Source organism: Manihot esculenta, chromosome 5, assembly GCF_001659605.2.
Source record: "Manihot esculenta cultivar AM560-2 chromosome 5, M.esculenta_v8, whole genome shotgun sequence".
In the NCBI taxonomy this organism is placed as follows: Eukaryota; Viridiplantae; Streptophyta; class Magnoliopsida; order Malpighiales; family Euphorbiaceae; genus Manihot; species Manihot esculenta.
The window spans coordinates 29250899-29278188 of record NC_035165.2 but is presented as its reverse complement, the minus strand read 5'-3'; the positions used below and the strand labels follow the sequence as shown (position 1 = coordinate 29278188).

The 27290-nt window shown below is 32.6% G+C and overlaps 2 protein-coding genes across 5 annotated transcripts; one reads left to right on the top strand and one right to left on the bottom strand.

Moving 5' to 3' along the window:
- Positions 1-11750: 11750 nt before the first annotated feature.
- Positions 11751-14282, bottom strand: LOC110614819. Its single transcript, XM_021756491.2, has 2 exons — positions 13045-14282; positions 11751-12475 (listed from the first exon to the last, which is right to left on the bottom strand). Exons 1-2 carry the CDS (start codon positions 13952-13954, stop codon positions 11961-11963), a joined length of 1425 nt encoding a protein of 474 aa, XP_021612183.1. The 5' UTR covers positions 13955-14282; the 3' UTR covers positions 11751-11960.
- A 5643-nt stretch (positions 14283-19925) lies between these two features.
- Positions 19926-25730, top strand: LOC110615495. 4 transcript variants are annotated; one of them, XM_021757353.2, is made up of 3 exons: positions 19926-21526; positions 25238-25484; positions 25605-25730. In XM_021757353.2, exon 1 carries the CDS (start codon positions 19931-19933, stop codon positions 21287-21289), a length of 1359 nt encoding a protein of 452 aa, XP_021613045.1. In that variant the 5' UTR covers positions 19926-19930; the 3' UTR covers positions 21290-21526; positions 25238-25484; positions 25605-25730. The 4 variants fall into 4 exon arrangements, with proteins under 4 accessions (XP_021613045.1, XP_021613044.1, XP_021613046.1 ...); XM_021757352.2 differs by having other exon boundaries at positions 25238-25730; XM_021757354.2 differs by lacking the exons at positions 25238-25484; positions 25605-25730 and adding an exon at positions 22837-24353.
- The last annotated feature ends 1560 nt before the right edge of the window (positions 25731-27290 follow it).

The window sequence follows — 27290 nt, the reverse complement described above, 5'->3', positions numbered from 1 at the left end:
TCAGACTGATTTTTCGAGGTTTAAGGATGTTGAGAATTCTTTTTTTCTTCGAGGGTCCAAAGCTACTATGATTTGAGCTTTACTAAAAAATAAGTTCCTTTGTGTAATTGGTTCAGGGTTATTAATACCCTGATCACTTTGGTGCGTTCTAACATATCGTCCTATCGGACATGACGGTAGAGTATTGTGGCAGAAATGTCAAGTGACTCATTTATAATGGGTAATCAGCTAATAAATGCTGAGCCATTTCGCTATACCCTGTCCATCACTCGCGTCTTATCTGATATGAGGGTGCGGGGTATGCCGAATCGACACACGATGTTACGCCAAATAAAGTCAATCATCTGTTGGGATGTGATGCTTCTGACGGCTTTGGCTTTTGGCCATTTCGAGAAATACTCTACGACGACTATCACGTATTTTCGCTTATTGGTAGTTTGAGGGAAAGGGCTGAGGATGTCAATTTTCCACTGAGAGAAAGGCCATGGCGCTGCAATTCCGATTTGCTTTGTTGTGGGGGGTGTTGATGCCCCTACCATACCGCTGGTAAACATCACACTTTTTTATGATTTTTTTCACATTTGCTTTTAGGGTTGGCTAGTAGTATCCCTATCTGAAAATTTTGTTGACTAGAGTGGATGCCCCTCATGGGTGCCACACATGCCTTAATGGATTTCTTCGATGATGACTTGGGCCTCCTTCTGCCCTACACACTTGGGCCATAGTGTAGACTTCTCTCTTTTGAATAGCACATCGTTTTCTTATAGGTAATTTTATGCTTTGGCTGAGATTTTCTTTGCCTCATTTTTGTCTGCGGGTAGTTTTCCTTGGTCAAGATATTTGATAAACGGATCCATCCAGCTCGACTCGGAGTGAACATTCATGACTAGCACTAGTTTCTCAAAATTGGGCTGCGAGATGGTCTTCATGAGTACCTCCTGGAGCAACTGCTCTATTTCCTTCAAAGTTAATCGGCTTAGCAGGTCAGCCTCTTCATTCTGTTCATGCGGGATAAGATCTACTTGAAGTGGGATGTTTTTTGCTTTGAACTCGGTTTGCAACTTTTGCACCAGGGTTAAGTATCGCTTCATTGTTTCATCACGGGCTTCATATATTCCTCAGACACGGTTAACCACCAACTACGAATCGATGAGTACATTTAGGTCATTCACTCTGATTTCCAAGGCGAGTTGCATTCCATTAATCAAGGCCTCATAGTCAGCCATATTGTTGGTGATGGGAAAATTAAAACGCAGGGAATTCGAAATAACTAGTCCGTCTGGCCCCTTAGTATTGCTCTTGCTCCACTTTGATTGGGCCTAGCTGCCCTGTCTACATATAGGGTCCAGAGGTAAGTGTGGTTGTTTTCACTGACTTCTTTGTTCTGTTCCCCTCCTTCCTTCATTTTCGAGCTTCCCCCATTGAATGAGCGGCTATAAAATCAACTAATGCCTGCGCTTTTTATTATCGTTCGTGGTTTGTATTTCAAACAGTAGGGTCTCATTTCCACCGACCAGGCTAACATTCGACCAGACATCAATATTGAGGTATCAGATTTCTGCTTTCTTCAAAATTTTACTCAGATAGAAGATTGATTTTTGGACCCCATGTTCTTCTCGTACCTGGATCGCACTGACCGCTTGGTCAGAAGTAGCTAGGTAGATATAAAAGTCTTCTTGGCCACTTTTGGGGAGCTAAGGTAGCTTTTTAATTCTGTAAACGCTCATCGACACTCCTCTGTCCATTCAAAATAGGGGCATTTTCTCAATTTTTTGAAGAACGGTAGGCATTTTTCTACTGACTTTGACATAAATCGATTTAGAGCTATGACCCTTCCTGTTAATTTCTGAACATCCCTGATGTAGCTTAGTTCGAGCATTTCAAGAATGGCTTTGACCTTCTCCAAGTTCAGTTCTATTTCTCGTGCACTGACCATGTAACCCAGGAACTTACTGCCTTTAATAAAAAAATGCACACTTGGCCGGATTGAGTTTCATCTAATATTGATTAAGGACCGCAAAAAAAATTTTCAGGTTTTCCACGTGTTCTTTGAAGGAGCGACTTTTGATTATGACATTGTCTACATACACTTCTACAATCTAGCCTATCTGGTCTTTGAAAATTCTATTCATCAACCTCTAATAGGTTGCTCCCGTATTTTTCAGCCCAAAAGGCATTTCCCGGTAGCAGTAGGTCCCATCCTCGGTAATAAAGGAAGTCTTCTCCTTGTCTGTTTTATGCATGAGAATTTGGTGATATCCTGACATTGCATCTAGAGAAGACAAATACTCAAATCCAGCCATAGCATCGACCAATTTATTAATGTCAGGCAAAGGATAATAATACTTTAGACAAGCCTTATTCATGTCAGTAAAATCTATACACATGCAGTATTTCCCATTGAATTTTTTTACAAGGATGAGGTTAGCTAACCATTCAAGATAAGCCACTTCCCTTACAAAATTAGCCTCTACTAACTTCTTTACCTCCGTCCTCATAACTTTTCTTTTTTCTGCTCCATATATTCTCTTTTTCTATCTCACGGGTCTTGCATCTGATTGCACATTCAGTTGGTGGGACATGACCTGGGGGTCGATACCTGACATGTCGACCGGTTTCCAAGCAAAGATGTTAGCATGACCTCAGACTAGGGCTTTCATGGTCATTTTCTGCTCTCGTGTCAAGTTCGCATTCATGTTGAAAATTTTTTTTGGTTCCTCTTCATTTAAGGCAAAACTTTCAACCTTTCCAGTGGGTTGGGTTCTTTGCTCTTTTTCTTTATCCTGACCACCATAACCTCCATGTGCACATCCTCATTTTCTTCTTTTGTCATAGTTGCCAGGTACACCAATCGAGATTCCTCTTGCCTTTCCCTTACAGTAGCCACCCCAGCTATAGTGGGGAACTTCATGCACAAGTACTTGATGCTTGTGGATACCTCAAAATCATACAAAACCGGTCGGCCCAGGATGACATTGTATGCCAGCGGCAATTTGACTATGAGAAACTAGACATACTGGGTCTGAGTGGTCAGTGGTGTTCCCAGAGTCATTAGTAGCTTAATTTTTCCTTCTACGGGTACGAGCACTCCGCTTATGCCTTTCACTAGTGTCTAGTCTTTGACCATGTTTTCGTCTACTATCTTCATGGTTTTAAAAACTTGATGCGGAAGGAGATTTCCCTTGCTTCTGTCGTTCACCAAAATCTTTTAGACCCTAAAATTGTGGATAATGGCTTCTACTACTAGAGTATCATCATGTGGAATCTCGACCACTTCTCCGTCGACTGCTGAAAAACTCACTACCCCTGGAATATGCTCAATGACTTATAGGACTTCCACTTCTTTTAGCTTGCCACCTCGTCTTCTTTTTCTGTTAGATTAGAGGGGTTGTCCTGTCTCTTCCCTCACTATTAGATTTGTGGTCCCACTGGATCCATCATTAACGAGTCTTATTGCCCTTTCCCTGATGGGCTCCCTTCTCTCCTCTAGCCTGTTTTTGGGTGATGCCCCTTTTTTCACAAAATTCTTCAAATGGCCTCTTTTAATTAGCTTTTATATTTTATTCTTTAACTGGTAGTAGTTATTCGTATCGTGACCATTAGTTTTGTGGAACTAGTAACACTGGTTGGGGTCTTTGGTTTTGGGGTCCGACTGCAAAGGTTGTTGACATGTGATCAGGTTCTTATCTTGCACAGCGACCAATACTTCTGCCATGGAGACATTCAAAGGGGGTAATGTCTCGATGGAGAGGGGGCCTAGATCGACGATCAGCTTCTCTACTGTCTCGATATCTATTTAAGGCCCCGGTACTTCGATCAAGCCTTCGATATACCTGCTCTTTCCTTCGATCTACCTGCTCTTTCCTTCGATCTTTCAGCCGGCTTTTCATCTAATCCCTTTCTTGGGATTCTCTAGCAAACCAACTGGTCATGAGGGCATCATCCTACCTGATGTGCTTTTTTGCTCTCTGCATGAGCTTGGCTAATGTGGATGGTGGTTTTCTGCTTAGGAACCCAAAGAACTCCATCGAGGTAGTCTCCTTCTGCATGGCTTCCACTGCTCGAGGTTCATCCAGGTTAGGGATCTGGAGGGCTTCTGTGTTGAAACGGACAACATATTCCTGTAGGGTCTCGTCCTTCTTTTGTCTCACCGTCTCCAAATAACTTATTTTCCTTTGGGATGGGACGCTGGCTATGAATTTCTCCATAAACAAGTTAGCCATGTCAGAAAAAGTCTTGATACTTTCTGCCTCTAGGTTATTGAACCAAGTTAAAGCCGCACCGGTGATGATAGTGGGGAATAATTTGCAAAGCAAGGCATCAGAGTGAGTCTGTAACTCCATAAAAATTTTATAGTTGATTACATGGTCCTTGGGGTTGCCCATGCTGTTATATGAACCCATGGTTGGCATTTGAAACTTCTTAGAAATAGTCTCTTCCCGGATACGTGCTACAAATGGAGAGGTCGTTCTTAGGCCTGTGGGGGCTCCTACTTGGTTCTTTAACTCCGCCAATAATTCTTATGCTTTTCTAGCATCTCCGCTACTCCCTCATCTTTTATGCTGGTTTTTCACTAAACACGGGAGCTTTCGAACTGGTGCCCTTGTCCTTGCTTTCTACTTCGTACCTCTCCAGCCTATCTGTATCTTTCTCTATTTGATTTCTTACCGTACGACTTCTAGACTTGACTGGAGGTTCCCTGGCAGACTTGCCTTCTCTTCTCTTCTGGGTCAAGTGTATCATGGTAGTTCGGTCATAATTTTCGGTTTCTGGAATAAAAGTTGGCGTAGGTGTTTGATTGGGGGCTGTGATGGGTGTTAAATTTGTGGGCATAGGCGAGGTGAGACCCCTTTGCTGCATTATTTGATTCATCCACATCATCATTTGTTGCAGTTACACGAATATCGCTTGCAGATCCTGGTTAGATATATGTGTTTGCATAAGGGGGTTGCTGGTGGAAGGTGTGTTTGGTAATGTTTGGATGGGAGGAAATGGAAACATCGTCATAGGAAAGCTTTAAGGATTTAGGGTTTCGAGGGTTGGATTTTCGTCTCTAATGGATTTTGATGGGTTGTTTTCTTGATTTGCCATGGTGGATCTCAATGGGTTTATGTTTGAAAAACTCCGATTGATTAGATAATCCTTCTTCATTTTCCACAGACAGTGCCAATTGATAAGGCTGAGATCCGGTTGGTCAAGGAGATGATGACACATAAGTGAGAGTTTGATTCATGGAGAAGTTAATGGATCTGACTGGGTGGTTAAGAGTGGATAGGGGATCAGAATGATTTTTTGGGGTTAAGGATGTTGAGAATTCTTTTTTTCTTCGAGTGTCCAAAGCTACTAAGATCTGAGCTTTACTAAAAAATCCGTCTCTTTGTATAATTGGTTCAGGATTATTAATACCCTGATTGCTCTGGTGCATTCTAATGGATCGTCCTATCGGACATGATGGTGGAGTGTTGTGACAAAAAAGTCAAGCAGCTCATTTATGGTGGGTAATCAGCTAATAAATGATGAGTCGTTTTCGCTATGCTATGTCCATCACTTGCGTCTTATCTGTCAGTTTTACCACCACGTGCAATGATGACCCTATTGGGAATCTGTATGCTTTAATGAGGTCGGCTTGCGCACTCCTTGCATGGGTGAGGTTGGAGATGTATGAGGTCGGACTTGCATTCTATGACGGGTGGTCCTCCCGTAAGATGGTCGGATCGGACGGGCTGGTATGGTCCCTTTCTTTTTTTGTACATGCGTCGCAATTTCAATGGGTCCATCATTTTATGTTAACATTATCTGAGTGCAAAAATTTAAAAATACAAATCCTTAAATTATAAATAAAATAAAGTTTCAACCCTTAACAGTAAAAGCATATAACTTTCAAAATGAATAAAAAAATAAGGAAAAGAGTGAGAGAAGAGAGGGAGAGAAGAGAGAGATAGTGAGATAGAGAGGAAGAAAGAGACAATTGTAAGAGAAAATATTTCTCTCTTCTCTTGTACCTCTCTATCTCACTTTGCTTTTCTGTCAAAATTTCTCTTTTACTCCTATGGATAAATTTTAGGAGAAGAGAGTTGAATAGACATACTATCAAGTAGTGAGAAAAAAAATTAGAAGAGAAATAAAGTAAGATAGAGAGGCATAAGAGAAAATAGAGAGAGAGTGAGAGATAGAGAGAATTTTTTGTTTTTGTCCCATTCCCCCTCTATCTCACTACTCTCTCTTCTCTCCCTCACTCACTCTATTTCCTATTTTCTTTTTCTTTTTTTATATTTTGAAAGTTATACACTTTTATTATTAATGATTAAAATTTTATTTTATTTGTTATTTAAAAACTTATACTTTTAAACTTTTATACTTAAATTATAAAGGAAAAGATTGATGACATGACGATAATATCAGCATGTCATATCAGCATATTTAATGTCATTAGCCACTGAATTCTTAAATTGCTAACAGTCTGAAAGTTCAGATTCTGAAACAATAAAAATTATTTTAATTTCTAAAATGTAAAAGCGCAAAAATATAAATAATTAAAATGTAATTTTCTCAACATTTTAAATAGAATATTCCTACCTTTTCATACTTATTTATACATATTATTATAATAATAAGTAATTAATTTAATCACAATAATTAATTTTATTTAGAATAAGTATTTTTTTTATAATCAATAATAAAAGAGACTATTTATTATTTTTTCTGACAAGTCATTAATGATATTGATAATTTGTATTCAACTCTGAAATTAGTACATGATAAAGTTTAATAGTTTAATGTGGATAAAATGAGTCAAAATTAAAAAAATTTTGTTTTATTTCATCAAATGAACTAAATCGAACTAAATTATTTTATTTTGATTCAGATGAGTTAGTCTTCTTGGTAATCAAGTTGGTTTGGTAAGGCAGATATGATGCGTCTCAATCAAAGTGATCTCCTAACCAATTAACAATGCCTTCTTTCTACCATTTTGCAGATAACGAATAAACGAAAGCTGCAGTCGTCATATCCTCTCTTCAAATTCACAGTGCTTTTGTGCCCCATGTGGAGACTTCAACTTTAGCATCACATGATCCCACCCACCTTTACACCACAACATTATTGCTAAATGCTTTTTTTTTTTAATACAGATAATAGTGATAAATAATCTCATAAAAATAAATATCTCTGAATAAATAATAAGACTTGAATTCGAAATTTCATTCGCCTCTCATGACATATTCTCATCTTTCTGTCTTTATTCATTCTTCTTACCATTATTATTATCTAACTTGCACAATCCTCGCAGTCTAATCACGCACTTCTACTAATCAGGCCACTCATTTTTTTCAAGTACAATTTTAACGTATATATAAATCTCATAAGGGTTTGATGCGTAGAGAAGATATGCATATGGTTCCAAAATATGGTGTACATATAATTATGATACAGCTATGGCCCTCTTGTCAAACTCAAACAACGTAGAATCTAATCTGTGTTTGCTTCTTTAGCTTGTCTTTTGGCTTCTGAACGTTGCGTATTTTCTTGGCTAAGGCATTGGTTCTGTGATACTATAAAAAGCTGCGTATAGTCCATACTATCTTTTTAAGCCATAGGCTCCAAAGTTGAAAGCTATGGATTGTAAGAGAAGAGACACAACATGTGCGAGGTTGATAGTGATCATCATGTGTTTGGGTCATTGCGTAAAGATTAGGATTCAGTGCTTTTTTGGGTGGCAGCTGCTTCTTATTCTCCCTTCCACCAGTTCCAATCCAATCAACATTAGGGCCCTCTTCTTCCTTTCTTGCATTTTTCATGTCCATGATTTAATTTTTAATTTAAGCTTAATGGTTATCTGTTTATGTTTACAATTATGAAGAAAAAAAAAAAAAAAAAAACTCAAATCAATCCTTACAGACCGCCTCATTTATAAATTAGGGCACAACACAAACAAGACTAAATATAGGAATAAAACTTAAAAGATAATATTTGAATTCCATTATTTAAAAATTTATTTTTATTTTACAATTATTTAATTTAATTTATTTTTTTATTTATTTTTTTTTTTTAAAAAGGAGGGATAAAACCTTTTAATTTATTATACGATCATGAAAAACATTCATACAGTCAGCATCCAAGAGGAGCTTAATACTAGATGAAGGGAAATCAATAAGACTCATACCAAAAACTCCACCATGCACACTATTCGCAAGATAATCCGCTACCATATTAGCTTCCCTATATATTTTCACGACCTTAACCTCCCATTCCCGTCGGATAAGAGTTCTGTAATTAATAACTAAATACTGCAGTTTATAAATACCACTGTCTTGACCTTGAAGAAGCTGAATAGCAACTTGAGAATCAGTTTGGATAATAATTTTCCGCCATCCCCTACTCCAAGCCACATTCAAAACATGATATATGACCCATAATTCTGCCTCAACCACATCACAAACTCCCAACACACAACGAAAATCAAGTAACCATTTACCATAACTGTCTCGAAAGGAACCCGCACAAGTTGCAGCTCCTGAATTTTGACGCACATTATTATCTGTGTTGATTTTATTTATTTTTTTAGTTAAAATGTAAAATTTTAATTCTTTTAATTTAAAAAAAATATTTTAAAGAATTAAATTTAACGAGAATTTATTTCAATTCTTTTTATAAAATAAATAATTCCAAACAAATACTACTCAAATTATAACTCTACGCAATATCCTGGACAATGTATGAAGGGAATGGGCTGTTCTTTCCAGGGACGATGAGCAAATCCTGAATTTGGATCAGATCCTTTCCTCGTTGAACAAAATCCAGTTCCCTTCTAGAACGCGTAATAATAATAATAATAATAATTTCTTTTCTAATTTTAGCAAAAAGTTTCCAACTAGCAATTAGGTTTTCTTCTTAGATCATATCATGAAAAATTACTTTATAATTTTTTATAATTATTTTATATCTTCAAATATTAATTAATATTAATAATATAAACTAAAAGTCTAAAGGAAAGTTGTCCTAACCACAAAGCGCAGAAGCCCAATTCCACAAGAATAGCTCCAGCCCATCTGGCTAGTGCAACGCACTGCCAAAGCAGGAGGTACTGCCAACTACAAGAATAGAAGCTTTAATGGGATAAATAGAGCGAAACAACAGAAAACTTTGCATGGCTGCCAAAAAAAACAATCCAAAAGCCAAAAAACCCATAGCTCAAAACACAATTTGTTGACACCAAGAGGCACATGTAGTAGCAAAAGAGAACCGCCAGACCCATAAACAAACAAACAAACCCATCAGCAATTTGAGTGTCGGCTCCTTCATGAATCTCTAGCCACCAAATACAGATTAAGAAGATCCGACAACTAAAACCACATACAATCTTCACTAGAGTATAAAAGAATCCTCATCTTGAAAAAATTAAAATTTTATATAATTAAAATTTTAAAATTTTAATTAAGATTTAATTTCAATTAATCAAATTATTTATGAGATAAAAGAGCATAAATTAATTTAAATCTGATTAAAATTAATTTATAAAGTTAGTATAATTATAATAAATTTAAAAGTTAAGATTTTTTAATTTAAAATTAAAAATTTAAACAATAAATATAAAAAATTACAAAATTATTATTTTTTTAAGTCAACAAACTTCGTTATAATTAAGGTTTATATATTTTTTTAAAAAAAAACATTAAAAAGTAAATCAAAACTAAAAGTTTGGTAGACATTTGACACAGCACGAAAATCTATGAAGAAGGGATTAAATATGATGAATTATATTTTAATTTTTAAATTTTAATATAATTAATGAGTAAATTTTTATATTTTTTAAATTAAATACTTAAATTTATATATAATTATTTTATCTAAATTAAAAAATTTTTTACTCATAATTTCTTTAAAAAAATAGTAAATATTTTAAATATCTAAAATACTTTCATGAATACTTAAATTTTTTTTAATATAGGTGAAAATTTTATATTATATAAATTATATTTTAATTCTCAAATTTTAGTATAATTGACGGATCAATTCTTATATTTTTAAAATTAAAATTTTAAATCTCTCAATTTAAAATTAGAGTTCTTCTATCTATTAGATATATTAGTTCAAAATCAATGAATGGTCAAATTTCTCTTGAAAGTATAATTTTTTTCTAAAATACTCTTAATAAAAATTTATGACATATTTAAAAGTTATTTAGTATTACTTAAAAATAATTAAAATTATAAGTATTTTCTGAAAATTTTGAAATGATAAGTATTGGAGTATTTTAATAATGAAAATAAAAAAAATAAAAAATATTAAAAATTAATTAAATGAGATATTATAAATAAAAATTAATAGAGATTTAAGTGTGTTTTTGAATAAAACATAAAAGATTAAAATGTTTAATTTATAATAAATGAGGACAGACTCATCAGGGATTTGAGTATATAATTTTAAAATTATAAGAATTAATCTATTAATTGTGTTAAAACTTAAAGATTAAGTGTAGTTTATTTATTTAAAAAGTGTAATAGAGATATTTTCACATTTTAATGGTAAAAATAGATGATTAAAATATGGAGATATATTTAATTTGAATGTATTAATGATAAAAAAATTTAAATATTTAATTTTAAAAATATAAAATTAAAATTTAAAAATTAAAAATTAAAATGTAAGTTATCCAATAAGTAATTATTAGGAGAAAAATATATAAAACATCCTTGGAATAAAAGATTTGCCAAATCTCTAAGTAATGTGTCCACCACTAATACAATTTGTGTAGGTCAAACCCCGCAATTATATTATTCTCACACAGCTACCTACAAACAAAAAGCTGATTCACTGCACCACACCCCAAAACCAAACCACCTCAGGAAAGGGTCGTTAGACCTTCGCTGGAGGGTACATACATATTTTTCTTTCTTTTTTTTTTCGTTTTTAATGTCTTCATCAAGGAATGATTCTTTTCCTTGACGTTGTCTTCCAATTAAAGTTGACGAAATTTAATTTTTTAATAGATATTTGGTTTGAAAGATATTTTTTTCATCAAGGTTTTTTCTTGTTTCTATTCTCTATTTTTTTTTGCCCAGAAAAAGGATTTTTTATCATTAAATTATTTGTTACTTGTGGAATGAATTGTTCCTTTTTGAGGACCTAATTTATAAATATGAAAAGGATGAAAATTCTGGTGTCTCTTTTCTAGAAGGAAACTATAAAGAGAAAAGCCTGCGCCAGGCGTCAGGTGTGTGTAAATGGCGTTGTGCTTCAGGAATATATTTGTTGACGATGGCATGACTTCACCAATTGCGCTTTGCTTTCAAGCACCTGTTTGGATTCAAGCCAAATAGGAGAATAAAGAAAATGTAAAAGGACATAATGGGGAAATTTTCACAAAAAAAAAAAGATTTTTTTAATTATTTTCCTTTTTTAATTTCTTTCTTCCCAAACAGAGTATAAAATTGTTGGCGTTACTTTTCCTTTCACGCAACAAATATAAAAATTGGAAATTGGAATTAATCTCCTTCTTAATCTTGGACTAAACTATAATTCTAGTCAAGAGTATCCTATGTCGTGCACCCATCTGACCTTTTCCAGCTGAAAACATATTTTTAGACTTACAAGTAATTGCTGTTTCCATGAGAGAACAGGCAGCCTCATTTTTAATCCAACCCAAAAGCCAAAAGAGAAAAAAGAAAAGAAAAAAAAAAAAAAAAGCTTCCCATCTTTGTGAATCATTTTTGTTTGTATGCTCTTAGCTAACGGCTACTTACAAAAGCGAGAAGCTACTGAAACAGCCAGTATTGCCGAACAGAAAAAAAAAACATTAGCATTTTCTGTACAAGAGCTTGAACAAATGTATGAGTAAAGAATGGTCCTCAACAAAACCTGTTTCTATCTTCTTGTATTTCTCCGATGTTAACTATGTAGCAAAGAGACAAATCCATGGCACTCAGCAAACACAAACAGTGAACACTCAATGCAGAGAATTGTTAGTGATATGCCACTGTGTTTGGAGATCTTCCAGTTGCAGAACCATCCAAGACAATTTCAAACAAATCAGCCTCAGATTCTTCATCGAACTCAACAGCTCTGTTGTTATTATTATTAGCACCATTGCCATTGTGGGTACCTCTAGTTCCACTTCTATTAAGCCACTGTGAATCTATCCTTCCCATTGAGAAAAGTTCTTTGCTATCTTCATATCCCAAAGCAGAGGAATTTACAAGAGGGCCAATGAAGCAAGGATTCGGTGTTCGTTGAGCATTTGCAAGTGCATAACTGAAAGAACTTTGTCCGAAATTGACAAGAACTATTATGTCATTGTTGGCTGCAATTGTTGGGTATAATGGTGTCCCAAATTCCTCTGACTTGCAATGAATTACATGTACAAGCTCTGCATCTACTGTGAAAAATACTTTCTTTTGCCTTGGATCAAATCCACAACCAATCACTTTATCTCTCCTTGCCCATTCTCCTTTCTCTGATTCAAACACCAATTTCGTCCCTGTAACACAAATACCCATGTGTATAATTACTTGAAAGTTGAGGAAAATATATTATAATTGTATTAAACTGCTATAATTTGGCTTGCTAGTTAGATGATTCTGTTTTTTTGAATCAACCCACATAATTGGTTCGGTCAACGCCTGATAACTACTCCAAGAAACAATGTAGCATGCCACCATTAATGGGTTCGAATTTATATTGACCAAATGGGTCAGCATCATGCTCAGATTCCTTCCAACCATTATTTTTGGATTAAATTTTTAGCATAGTGTAAGCATTTGATTTACCGTTTAAACAAACAATACTTCTCCACTCCATAGGTAATGATTTAGATTAGGTAGTGGACCACATATTCATTAGCCTTTCACTGGTAGTGGAGATAACTTAGGTTGGAGAATTATTTATTAGTGTGTTGTCCACTTTCTAGTGCCTCTTCACAGAAGCAAATTAATCTCTGGAGCTACATTTCACAAATTTACAAGAAGCTATATGTTCTTCATTGCAAGAACTTGATTCATAACATAGAAACTTGGGAACTAGGCTAAAGAAAAAAAAGAGGAAGCTTACCTTCAAGGTAGACAGAGCCATTAGAGTTGAATCCTATGGATCCAGGATAGCTTCCAGGATGTTTCAGAGGAAGAGAGCCTCCTGTAGTAAGTCCTAAAGATAACATAACTGCTTCACTTTTATCATCATCTTTACCAGCAATCTTCAATTCTTCAATCTTGTTGAATCCACGGCTGCTACTAACATGTGCTAAAGATTCTGAATTCAGCTTCGGGTTAGAATTTTCCTGGATAAGTTTAATCTTCTCCCCTTCCTTGCTCTTGGTGATAGATTCATCATGATCATCACCATGAGAATACAGAACTGTGATCTCAAAGTAAGCTTCTTGAGGAAAAGCTGAGTTCCCCAATGGAGGCCCTGGTAAAGGCAGAGCAGTTCTAATCACAGAAGCTGCAAACGTAGAAGGATTACTTACGTTAATCTTCTTTAACCCTGAATTTAATCTTATCTTTTGCATGAAATCAGCTGATCCTTGACACACTTCCCAGCTTATCTCTGTCTCCCCTTCGTTTCCATTATCACCGACTGCACAGAAACCTAACAGGGATGATCTCGTGGATGGAGACGACATATACCCAGTAAAACCAAATCTCGACCATCCGTTTTCAACTGCGTCAGTAATAAGCGATGGATGATCAGCCCAATTGAACAAAGGTCTAGCTGAAACCCCACGTCGGAAAACATAATAATTTCCTCTTCTTTTGCCGTCTAATTCAAGCTGACGATGAAGACTCCCTTGATGAAGCTTTGCAATCCCATCTTGCAAGGTTTCCGTTCTAGTCGTCGTCGTCACGTCAACAACGCCTTTACCTCGTCGTAAACAAGAACATCTCCGGAACAACACAATAAAGATAACAGAAAGAGCTATAACAGAGAGAGCCACCAGCAGAAGATGTTCCCATTCAAGCATTCTTCTCTGCAGAAATCAAAGCCTTCTCCGGTGCCTTGCGTTTGTGTTATGTGATTGATCAGGCGTGTTTGTTTTGTTAGAAAGAAAGAAAGGAGATGGAGACGGAAGACGTAAGAGGCTTATAAGGAGGCGTGGCGTGGACTAAGACTGGTTCAAGAAAGGCAGGAAGGTGGTGTATAAGCAAACAGTAAAACAAAGTAAAGAAGGTGACAATTTCCAAGAGATGGACATTAACCACGTCCAACGTTAAATTAATTACCGAGAACGACAGTCTTCCTTCTTAAAACAGAATTTGGATAAATTTTTTGGTGGACCGATTCATTATGGAATTAAGAGAGATTTAAGTAGATTTAAACAAACGCATTTATATTTTTGTTTTGTGAAATTTGAAAATTAATGTAAGCTATTAATAATAATTTTTTAAAATTAAGATTATTAATTAATTTTATTAACTTAAATATATAAATTTTAAATAATAAATATTATGGGATAAAAATAATAATTAATTAATTTTTATAAAATATAACTATTAAATTCCTAAACTTTATAAAAGTATAACAGAAAATAATAGCTTCTATAACTGAAGGAAAGTGTATAAATTAAATAATTAAATTTTTAAAAGATTGAGTAATTAAATGTTAACTTAAAATTTTCAATAATTTCATTGTTTATATATGGAAACGTACACTTAAATTTTTTATTATTTTTAGAAATGTTTTTAATTTCAATATAATCTTTTAATCAATAGAGAGAGAAAATCAAATATTTGAAAAGATTATCAAATCAAAATTAATTAGTATATTATTTAATAGATATAAATACATGTTATATAATTGTTTTACTAATTATTAGTAAAATTAGTAATTTTATATATTTTAATAAAAATTACAATAATAAACTTCAATAAATATTTTTATTTTAAAAATTAATTCATTAATTATAGAAAACTGATATATTCTCATACTATAAAAAATTAAGATATAATAATTAGCTATTTTATTTAATCAATCATTCAATATATATATATATATATATATATATAATTTAATTATAGGTATTTTAATTAAAATTATATTTTTTAACATATATTTTGAATTAAACTATAAAGTTTTTTCCTTTATTTAAACTTAAAAATCAATTAGGCCTTTGACTCTTTGTAATAAAGAATTTTTTTTTTCTAAAAATGCATAGCCTGATTTAGTATAGTAATTAAAGACATATTACTTATTTAAAATATTTTTTAGTAAATTATTATTTAAAAAATAAATTTAAGAAATAAATCAGATAAATAAATAATTTTTTTATTATATATAAATTTAAAAATTTTTATTTTTAAATGAAAATTGAAAATCGAAAGAATAGAATATAACTATCTCTTATATTTATTTATACGTACGTATCACGATTCTAAATCTGTTTGTGCAGAATTATTTTAGTCTAATTCAAGGAATTGCAAAAGACCCGTGAATGAAGAAGCTTCATTCAAGGAGGGGTCCCCCCTGGTTTTGTGTTTTGCCGCTTCTACGCGACTACGCCCTATATAAGCTTTGGAGATTACCCTAACTTCTTGTTTGCTACTGCAATTTATGAGGAAATTTTAATTTTCAGGAAAAAAAATTTATCATTTTAAATGTTAAAGAGATATTTTAAGGGAAACTGTTATATTATTTTAATGTTTTTATAAATAAAATTTAAAAAAATTAATTTTAAATTACTGATATTTGCATCATCTTATATTTTAATCCGGTTAAATCAGAATTAAGAGTCTATTCATAATATTAGAAAATTAATTAATTAATTTTAAGAAATATATTAAAATATTTTTACTACCATGACTTTGAAAAGTCTATTAAAAACATCTATGTAGTCATTTTGAAACATTGATACCGTTACTCTTATTGCTAAAAGGTGAGACAAAAACTTTTTATTCTAAAATTATATTTTTAAAATTACTTTAAACACTAAAAAGTGAGAATATTTTAGATATTTTTTTATTTTTTATTCCTTAAATTTATGGAAAAAATTTTTGATAAATTTTTTAAAATTATATATATATTATTATATTTTTAAAAATTAAAATTAAATAGTTAATTTTCTCATTATAGTAGAGATTAAATAATAATTTTTATTTATTAATTTTATTACTCCAATTATTTTTCACAATAAGCTGATTAATCCATTTAATTAAATTAAGAAAAAATTAAAAATTAAATTTTAAAAATATAAAAATCGAATCAAATTGATATGACTAAAAGAATAAAATCAAATATATATAAAATCAACTGCTTAAATTTATTAAGAGCGAATAGTTTGATTTGAAAATAAGAAAAATATTTTAAAAAGAAAAAAATTAAGGATGCTGAGATTGGATTCTTAGACCTCTTGCATTTTATTTCAATGAGTTAACCATCAAAACAGAGTAAAAGTTATACTTTTTTTTTTTGTGTGAGTAAAGGTTATACTTGATCAAAGTTTCATATTCAAAGCTTCAATTGGATTATTTTTATCAAAATTTTAATTTTTAAAATTAAATTCGATCAATTAAATTAAAAATTAAAAAAATAAAAATAAATCAATCCATTTATTATATAAATCAAACTAAATTATGAAATTAAATTGATTGGATTGATTTTTTTATCTAAATCCCCTATTAACAAATAACTGACTTTAATTTTTTTATTTGACAAAGTATAATAACTGACTTTATTAAAAGTTTAGTTTATTTATATGAAAAATTTAAAAATTTTTGCTATTTCATAATTTAATTTAAAATTTTAAAAATTAATAAAATTGTCTAAATTATAAATTTTATTACAATTATATCTAAACTTAAAATTTGAATCCATAAAAATATGTATTCTGATGTAACAACATAGCGTGTATTATTTTATTATATTAATATGTCACGTAGATAAATAATATTGATATAAAAAATTTAAAATTTTTTATTATTCTGTAATTTAATTTAAATCTTTTAAAAATTGATATAATTTAACTAAAACCTCTAAATTTTTTTTCATCCGATTAGCTTAGTGCAAAAAATTATAACTTAAACTTTTTCTATTTGACACTAATTTCAACAGAAATTACAACATATCTCATATTTATTAATTTTTTAATTTAGTATCCATCACAATAAATTTTATTATACTCATTATAAACAATTATTTCAATAAAAAATAAAAATTATAATATACTTTCTATAGTGCTATTAATATTTTATTATTACTTAATAGTGTAAGTCAGTATAATTACAGACACAAATATTGTATTAATTAAAAGCCAAAAGAATTAAAAAAATTTATAACTAGAAAATAGAAAGAAATTTTGTTATAATTTTTTTTTATACTAATCTGATGAAAATGAAATATAATAATAAAATTTTAAAAGTTTAGTAATGAAATAGTATAAATTTAGAAATTTTGAATTGAATTATATTAAATTTTAAAATTTTAACTTAAATTATACAATATTTTTTATATTTATAATATTTATATGTATGATATACGAATAAAATAAAATAATTCACGTAAATAAATTATTTTCAATTCAAAATTTAAATTTAAATATAATTGCAACGAAGTTTACATACCGTTAGAATTAAAAAAAGTTGTACATTAAAACTGAGGATGTGATAATGATTTCTGTTTGGGTGGGGAGAAAATTGACAGGAGAGGGAATGGAAATTTTTAATTTGGCTTAAAGAAATAAAATTAAGAGTGTTGAGTTGTATAATATTTATTTGGTGACTGTCACCAACTGAATATTAAAGCAATATTCAACTTATCCATAGAATACTTAATTACTTATCATTTCAACTCCTCCAATTCATTCATTAAAAAACAATAATAATAAAGGCAACCATCATTTAGTAAGTAATCATCCTGTTTGGAAGTAGTAGGAGGAAAAAACAAAACATATTATTACGATTTTAGAGTTTATATAGCAGTCAAAATTATAAAATTATTGTTTTAATATTATTATAATAATATATTAATAAAAAATTAAAATTATTAAAAAAATTTAAATTTTCACTATATAAATATAATAATAATAATAATAATAATAATATTTTAATAAATAATTTATTTTATATTTAATAATATTATAATTTTAACTGCACCCATTATTTATTGCCAAAAGATTAAACATTATTTTATTTTATAATATTAGAGAAGAATATAATAATTTTTAAATTGTTACTTATAATTTAAGTATATGAAATAGTAATCGTTAATTTATTTTGAGAGATTTGCAGTCTAATGATAATATTTTAATTTTTTATTATAAATTTTGAAGTTTCAATATAAAATTTAAAAAATTTTTGTAATGCTCTGTGGATGATTATAGTCAATAAAAAACTCATTATTATGGAATCAGGTGTAAAATTCAGCAATTCACCTTATGGAAAAGGTCATGTATCATATCTCAGACTTTAAAAGTATTTTGTATGAAAATACCACTGCTACTTTGTATGGAAATACCACTGCTACTTTATATCAGGGTAGAAACTTGTTTTATTTCTCAAACCCTACTCATGATTCTGAAAACATTCCTCTCTAAATCTGTGCGTCATCTCTAAACTTGGACAATTTCAGTTGACTGATGAAGTTTTGTTTCAAGTTTAAGATTTATTTTAATATTGTGTTTCTGGTTAGTAATAGTATGCCGGTAATTACTGAAATTTTAGCTTTCCATCACTGTTTGCTCTTTGTGACAGAATTTTTACTTTTTAATGACTTCATTCTTATGAACCGTTTGTAGGTGCTTTTTAATGACTGCATTGTAAATATTTGTTAGACTCTAAAACTAATATTTATGCTAGATGAGTTTATCATCATGCCACTCTAACTATTCGTATTTTAGTTAGAGAATATTATCATCTCTCTATTTGGGATAATATCTCTTTTTATTCAATAAAATTTTATTTTAAAAAAAAATTTATTTTTATAATAATATATTCTATTATAATCGGGAAGATAATTGCCATAATTCAGGCAAAAGCCAAATTAAATTTGGATGTTACATTACAGTATATATATTTAATATAACTTCTTTAGTAATAACATGGAAAAGGTTAAGTATGGCTATGAAAAAAAGTATTTTTTGTAAAGCAAATGCCCATTAATACTAATCAAAGTTTTTCACATCTCCACACACGTTGAAATTGCACATCCGCCCTTTATATAAAAAATTATTTTGTACTTCAAATATTATAAAAAAATTCATTAATTATTTTCTTTATTTTTTAAAATATATTAACATATTTTAAAAATATTAAAAATATTTTAATATACTTTTTAAATTCAAGTAACTAATTAATGAATTTTTTTTATGTTGTATAGACTAAAATTTCATTTATTCTACTAAACATTTTTTACATATTATCTAATATTTGAACTATTCAAGAAAAATTAGTTATTTAAAAATATTTTATAAGAAAATTTAATTGATTTTAAAGATGATAATTTTTTTTAAAAAATAAGTTATTTTTCTATATTTTAAGAATTTTATTAATATTTTTAAATATAAATATTTTAATATATTTTATTTTTAAATTAAATTAAATAATAAAAAATAAGTTTTTTTTGTTAGAAAACGTTTTCTATTTTCCACCTAAAAGCCAAATACAAATTATTTTTTATAAATAAATAAATTTATATTTATGAAATATTTTCCATAATTTTTTTTATTTTCTTAAAAAATATTTTTTAACAAAAAATCTTATTTTCTATTATTTAATTTTAATTTAAAAATAAAATTTTCAAATTGTAAAAAATACTTGATGTTTTCTTTAACTATGAAAACATTTTTTATTAATTAATTTTTTTAATTTTTAAATAATATAAAATATAAAAAATAATTTTCTGAATAATATTTTCGGTAAAACAAATTTAGCTTAAATAATAATTTTTTTTTTCCATATATGTATATGAATATCAAGAAATTGGATCGACCGAAAGCCCATTTTTCCAAATGGACCACTGGCCTATTTTCTTCAGACAATATCCTTCTCTTTCTCTTCTGACAATATCTTCATCGCTTTGTTATCGCCAAATATCTGAGTGGCAAGAATCGATGGTTTCACTTTCACTCTGCAACCCCATCGACACATCTCTGCGAAAACTCCCACTTCTCCATTTCCCTCAATCTCTCGCTAGCCCCATTAATCTCAAAAACAAATTCACTTTCCCTTCTAAACTCTCCTTTATTAACCCCTTCCACTGTACCCGCTGCCTACATGTCGCCTGTGCAGCTGATCATGTCGTTTCTTCCGCCGCAACATCTGAGATCGACATGGTTAGGAACAGGCAAGGGGTCTACACTTCCAAAAAGAATAGGGTTGTCGTTTTATGGGACCTAGATAACAAGCCGCCGCGTGGCCCACCGTATCCGGCTGCAATGGCTCTTAAGCAGCTTGCTCAAAGGTTCGGGGATATTATAGAGATGTCAGCTTATGCCAATCGTCATGCTTTTGTCCATCTTCCCAATTGGGTCCTCGAGGAACGTCGCGAGAGGAAACAGTTGGACGTTCTTGAAAGGAAAGGGCTTGTCACTCCTTCTGAGCTCTATATCTGTGGAGTCTGCGGCCGAAAGTGTAAGACTAATTTGGATCTCAAAAAGCATTTTAGGCAGCTTCATGAGCGCGAGAGACAAAAGAAACTGAACAGAATGAAGTCGCTCAAGGGGAAGAAGCGGCAGCGTTTCAAGGAGAGATTCATTTCTGGAAATCACAAGTATAATGAGGAGGCCAGGAGATTGTTAACCCCAAAAATTGGGTATGGGTTGGCATCGGAGCTGAGGAGAGCAGGGGTTTATGTGAAGACGGTGGAGGATAAGCCACAAGCGGCGGATTGGGCATTGAAGAGGCAGATTGAGCATTCAATGAATAGAGGGGTTGATTGGTTGTTTCTGGTATCGGATGATTCAGACTTCTGCGACATTTTGAAGAGGGCAAGGGAGGCGAATTTGGGGACGGTGGTGGTGGGGGACAGGGATAGGGCGTTGGGAAGGCATGCGGATTTGTGGGTACCCTGGCTTGGGGTTGAGAATGGAGAGATTACAGAAAACGATTTGGTGCCCAAGAGTACAAATAGAAGTGAGGATTGGGAAGAGAATGATGGGGTCTTTTCAGTGACACATTTTGAAGGGAATATGGCTTGTTTACAGAGTGATATGGATAACTTCCTTAATGAACTTGCAGGAGCAAGGTCTGATTGCAGTGGTGTGAAGATTTCAGTGTTTTCAGAAGTGGATGAAGAAGAGGACCAGGATTACTTGTTGTGGGACAGTGAGGATGAGGATATTGAAGAGGAAGATGGGGATTTTTTGTAAATGTAGTTAGGTAAAGGCTGGCATGGGATTTGTTTCGTGAATCTGATTATTTTTGTTCAGGAAAAAAAGAATCACATTTTGAGAATGATGAGTATAGATTGAGTTTGTAAGTAGTAGTAGTAGTAGCTGTTTGAAGAAGCATGAAAAGACAACAAAAGTATACGCATGGCTATCTGCGTTATTTTTTCCAAGCTGCATATGGAGGCTGATGCTAATGACATCAAATTTTGCAAATTGGTACATGTCTTCCTCCAAATTCCCTGTGCATGGGCTCATGCATGTCAACATTTTCATTTTATGTTTACCTTTTATTTTCTGACATAGATTTGACAAGTGCTGTTGGAATTCATCCACATAACCAATTTGGTGACATTGAAATCAACTGTATTTTCATGCTTAATATTAAACTTGCTGAGCAACATGTTAGTCTGTGTAGCTATTCTAAAGTTTCTCTTACCAGATTCGTAATTTATTTCTTGTTTACGTGACATTTCTGCCTAGTCCCTTGTTGTTAATATGGATAAATGGCAAGAAAATTTTATAAGAATGCTTAGTTGTTTTCTCTTAAAGCCTGCTGAGGGGCGAGGGAGGATGGATTGTTAAAGGTAGTATATACTTTCTTTGCTAGATATGCCTTTGCCTTAAATTGAATCCCAAAAAAAAGAGAGGTTTATTTTTTTAAGAAAGCACCGTATTGTTTATGATTGATCTCAATAAAGCTGAACCAATGAATTGTCAGTTAATTGCAACTGGATAGCCGCAGAGCTGAAGTTTGAACATAGAGAAGATCATGGAATTTGGTTTTGAGGATAAACGTGTTGGACCTGGTATGGCTCATTAAGCAATGAATTTATGGTTGAAGGCTTACTTTGTTGTTATACGAAGGGTATTGAACAAACAAGTGTTTCTAGAGAATAATCAAGAATTAATCGAGAATTAAAATTGAAGAAGAAGAAGAAGAAGATGTATTCTTATTGCTTGATTGCTACTATTTATACACAGCTGAGATAACTGCTGCTCAGCTCAACTAATCAGCTTCTTTTGGTTATAATAGTTTACTAACAATTTAATTAATTCTTGCTGGCTAATCTTCTTCTGGAGTCTCCTAGAACTTTAATTCAGCTAGCTAAAATAAATAGTCTTTAACTTCTACACCCCCTCAAGATGGAGTTGGAGAGAAATCAACCAACCCATCTTGGATAATAGGAATGAGAAAACATGTTGAGATAGGGGCTTAGTGGATCTGACTGGAGTTTAGAAGAAACATGTGAGGTTGAGATAAAGCCAACAGTAAGTTTGTTTCTGACAATATGACAATCTATAGTTATGTGTTTTGTACGTCCGTGAAAGACTGGATTGGCTGCCATGTGTAAAGCAGCTTGATTATCACATTTGAGGGGAATAGGTAGCAAAATTTTTAACTGACAATCTTTAAGTATGTAAGAGATCCATTGCAATTCACACACAATACTTGCCATGCTCCTATACTTGGCTTTTGCTGAGGATCGACTCACAGTTGGTTGTTTTTTTGACTTCCAAGAAATCAGTGAGGAGCCAAGACAGATGCAGTAACCTGTCAATGATCTTTTTGTGGTTGGGCATGCGGCCCAATCTGCACTATATGCTGTATTGAATTTCTTGCTGGAAAGAAAAGTCCTTTGGAATGGCAACCTTTAAGGTATTTGAGGACATGGAGTGCTGCATCTAGATGTGCTTGACATGGAGCTTGCATGTGTTGACTTAGCTGCTGAACAAAATAAGTGATGTTTGGCCTGGTTAAGCTTAGGATCGATCTCATTCAGACTTAAGCTTGACATGAAGCTTCCTGTGTAATCCAATCCCAAAAGTTGGTTATATCCTTTGGTCACTAACCTGGCCTTATATTTATCTACTGAGCCGCCTTATAAACCAAGCAGTGGTTGTTCTAAGTCACAAAGTTCTATTTCTTCCAACCAGAATACCAGGCAGAACAGATCTTGCTACAGGTGTGGGGATAAGTATTTCCTCGGGAATACTTGTTAACATCAGAAGACAGTGATGGCTATTAGCATTGAGGGAATGACAATGAAGAAATGATTGAGGGGATTCAAGAAGGGCCTGTGAAGAAGAAGAGACCTATTGTGGCAACAAGGTACAAGAAGAGCAACAAGAAGTCACAATATCAGTCAATGCTATAGAAGGTGGTCATGGCAATGAGACAATAAGAATTTTGGGCCAACACAAATGTAGAGAACTGTTGATGCTGGTTGACAGTGGCAGCACTCACAGCTTTATTGGTGCTAAAGTAGCTGAGGAATTAAAATTGGCATTAATAAAGGTGCCAACAATTACAGTTTCAATTGCAGATGGGAGGAAACTGATCTCAAATACTGTAGCAAATTCTCATGGAAGACTCAACAACAGACATTCTCCTTTAATTTCAGAGTGTTGGACTTGGGCAGCTTTGATGTAATTTTGGGAGTGGACTGGATGAAGAGTTTCAATCCAGTACTCTTTGATTTTGAAGCATCCAGAATTGTGTTCAAGAGGGATGGAAAGATAATTCGGTTGCAAGGAATGACTGACGCTGCAAAGGAATACAAGATGATGCCTTGTGTAGATTTCCAACAACTAATGCATAAGAATGGGAGTGATTTTCAAACTCCACACTTCTGCATTGAAGTATTTGCACCACAAACAGAAGAAGAACAATTATTTGCTATTTCTCAACAAGAAGATATGCCTGATGAATTGAAGAAACTCCTTGAGAAGTATAAAGGAAACTCCTTGAGAAGTATAAAAGAAACTCCTTGAGAAGTATAAAGGAGTATTTGAAGAACCTAAAGCACTGCCTCTTTTCAGAACTCATAATCACTCAATTCCTCTACAACCAGCAGCTCAATCAATCAGCATAAAGCCTTACAGATACCCTCACTTTCAGAAGACCGAGATAGAAAAACTGGTTGCTGAAAAGCTTGAGAATTCTGTAATTCAACCAAGCACTAACTCCTACTCAAACCCAGTGCTTTTAGTGAAGAAAAAGGATGGCACTTGGAGGTTCTGTGTAGATCATAGGAGGCTGAATGATTTCACAATCAAGGACAAATTTCCTAATCATCGATGACCTACTGGATGAGCTAAATGGGGTTGCTGTATTTTCCAAGATTGACTTGGAGGGGTGGTTATAATCAAATAAGAGTGCAGCCAGAGGACATTTCAAAAACAACATTTAGAACACACCATGGCCACTTTGAATTTAAGGTGATGCCATTTGAATTAACGAATGCTATAGTTACATTCCAAGCACTCATGAATCACATTTTTCAAGCTTACCTAAGGAAATTTGTCCTAGTCTTCTTTGATGACATATTAGTATACAACCCTAACATGGAAGAACATCTGAAACACTTGGAATCAATCTTTCAAGTACCGCAGGCACAACAATTATTTGCTACGATATCCAAATGTTCCTTTGCCCAAGCTGAGGTTGAATATTTGGGGCACATCTTCTCAGGGAAGGGAGTGGCTACATATTCTAAGAAGGTTGATGCAATGACTTCATGGCCTGTTCCGCAATCTATCAAAGAGCTAAGGAGTTTTTTTGGCCTCACAGGCTATTATAGAAAGTTCATTCATCATTATGGCTCCATCTGCAAACCCCTAAGAGACTTGCTTAAGAAGGATGCCTTCCTATGGGGTAAACAAAAAAAAGGCATTAGACATCTCTGTCATAGGTGCCTTTCCTTTCATTAGCGTCATGATTTCTCGTTGAACTAGATTAGGTAGATTGCTTGCCCAATCATCATATGAATTGCTTGAGGTAAGATCCAGAACCAAATTAGGTAGATTGGTTGCCCAATCATCATATGAATTGCTTGAGGTAAGATCCAAAGGTGAATCGGCAGCTTCAGGCATTTAACTTGCAACATTTGCTTATTGTTTGCCTTTTTTTGTTTAAACTCTTTGTAGCGATCAGGATACCCAACCAACTTGAAGCAAGATTCTCAGTTTAAACAAAAAAAAGGCAAACAACAAGCAAATGCTGTAAGTTGAATGCCTGAAGTTGCTGATTCACCTCTGGATCTTACCTCAAGCAATTCATATGATGATTGGGCAAGCAATCTACCTAATCTGGTTCAGCAAGAAGTCATGAAGCCAATGAAGGGAAAGACACCTATGACAGAGACGTCTAATGCAAACACAACATATTTTGCAGGTCAGTCATCATCTCTTTGCCTTGTTAGCATGTTAGATAAAGATAGGTCCTGGATTATGGATATAGGTTCAGGCTAGATTTGCTTGTTGTTTACCTTTTTTTTGTTTAAATTTGTTGTAGCCATCAGAATACCCAACCAGCTTGAAGCAAGATTCTCTGACATGTCCTGTACTGTAGTATGTGCAAAATCTTTCTTCCTTCTTGAAATCTTTTTTCTTGAATCCAAACTTTAAATTACTGGTTCCATTGTCTCTCTTGAAGTTTTGAGATTTGGCAAGCATTACAGCAGTTGTTTCACTTGATTCGACCATCACATTTTGGATTTCCCTTTGTTTTTCTACTCTTAATGCCATTGAGTAGGCTTTATTAACATTTGAAAATGGATCCATTAACAGAATTTGATCTTTGACATGTTCATATCCCTCATTCAGTCCCATAAGTAACTGTATGAGTTTTTCATCATTGAGTAGGGTTTATTAATATTTGAAAATGGATCCATTAACAGAATTTGATCTTTGACATGTTCATATCCCTCATTCAGTCCCAAGGAACTGTATGAGTTTTTCATCATTCTCCAAGGCGCTGCAAATTTAGATGCTCCACAATTGCAAACAGGAAATGAACGTAAATTAGACATTTCATCTCACATTTTCTTTAGTTTTGTGAAGTAAACAATCAAGGACATATTTCCTAGAGTAAAACAACAGATATTCCTTTTGATCTGAAACAATAATCGGCCGTTGCTCTGTCCAAAATGTTGTTTCAGTTCTTCCCACAGATCCTTAGCATAGGTTGTGTAAATGAAAGTTTCAACAATTTCTTTGAAAATGGAATTGAAGATTCACGATGTTACTATACTGTCGACTCTTTCCTATTTTTCAAACGTAGGTGAGTCAACAGAAGGTATTTCAACCTTGCCGGTTATGAAACCAAATTTATTCTTGGCTTTTAGGGCTAGGATTATAGCTCTACTCCATGAAAGGTAGTTGTCACCGGTTAAAGAAGCAGTTAATGGATGATCTGAATCTGCAATTGTAGAGGATCATTTGAGAGATTGGGATCATTCGTAGCATTTACTATTATCTGACTTTCAGTTCTAGAACTTGCGGCTGCTTTCATTGATCATGCTCCAGGCTTTAATACCATGAACAAAAAAGTATTTTTAGAGAATAACCAAGAATTAATCGATAATTAAAATGGAAGAAGAAGAAGATGTATTTTTATTGTTTGATTGTTACTGTTTATACACCGCTGAGATAATTGCTGCTCAGCTCAATCAATCAACTCCTTTTGGTTATATCAGTTTATTAACAATCTAACTAATTCTTGCCCGCTAATCTTCTTCTCGATCCTTCTAAAACTTTAATTAAGCTAGCTAAAATAAATAGTCTTTTAACTTCTACAGGTATCTTCAAGTTTTGCTTGTACAGGAAGAATGTGTCAGGATGAATAGCATGAGATTAGACATAGAGGGTGGAGTAAGGAGACAGTGAATTATTTAATTTGGCACATTTTGCCTATAGGGCATTTAAGATCACAATTGATTGCACATCTTGATTTTCTTGGAGGGAAAAGCATGATTATATGATTGCTATGGTACAATTTCAATGTTCTGCATTGTCTTTTTCATTTTTCCATTGAAAATTGAAATGATTATATGTGTTAAGTTGATGAACTTTGTTCCCTTATATGCTGCCTGAGCAATAATAGACAACTTTCCAATGAAGATAAGAATTGCAAATGCAATTGAGATGTGATCCTTGACTCCTTTAAAGAGTGATTATGGCAGCTTGAGTTTCTGTGCTA

Excerpts from the sequence above, each read along its gene's own strand:
- LOC110615495 (XM_021757353.2), top strand. The coding sequence starts at position 19,931 with ATGGACCACTGGCCTATTTTCTTCAGACAATATCCTTCTCTTTCTCTT.
- LOC110614819 (XM_021756491.2), bottom strand. The coding sequence starts at position 13,954 with ATGCTTGAATGGGAACATCTTCTGCTGGTGGCTCTCTCTGTTATAGCT. Across the intron at positions 12,476-13,044 it reads TGGCTCTGTCTACCTTGAAG|GGACGAAATTGGTGTTTGAA; the intron begins GTAAGCTTCCTC and ends TTTGTGTTACAG.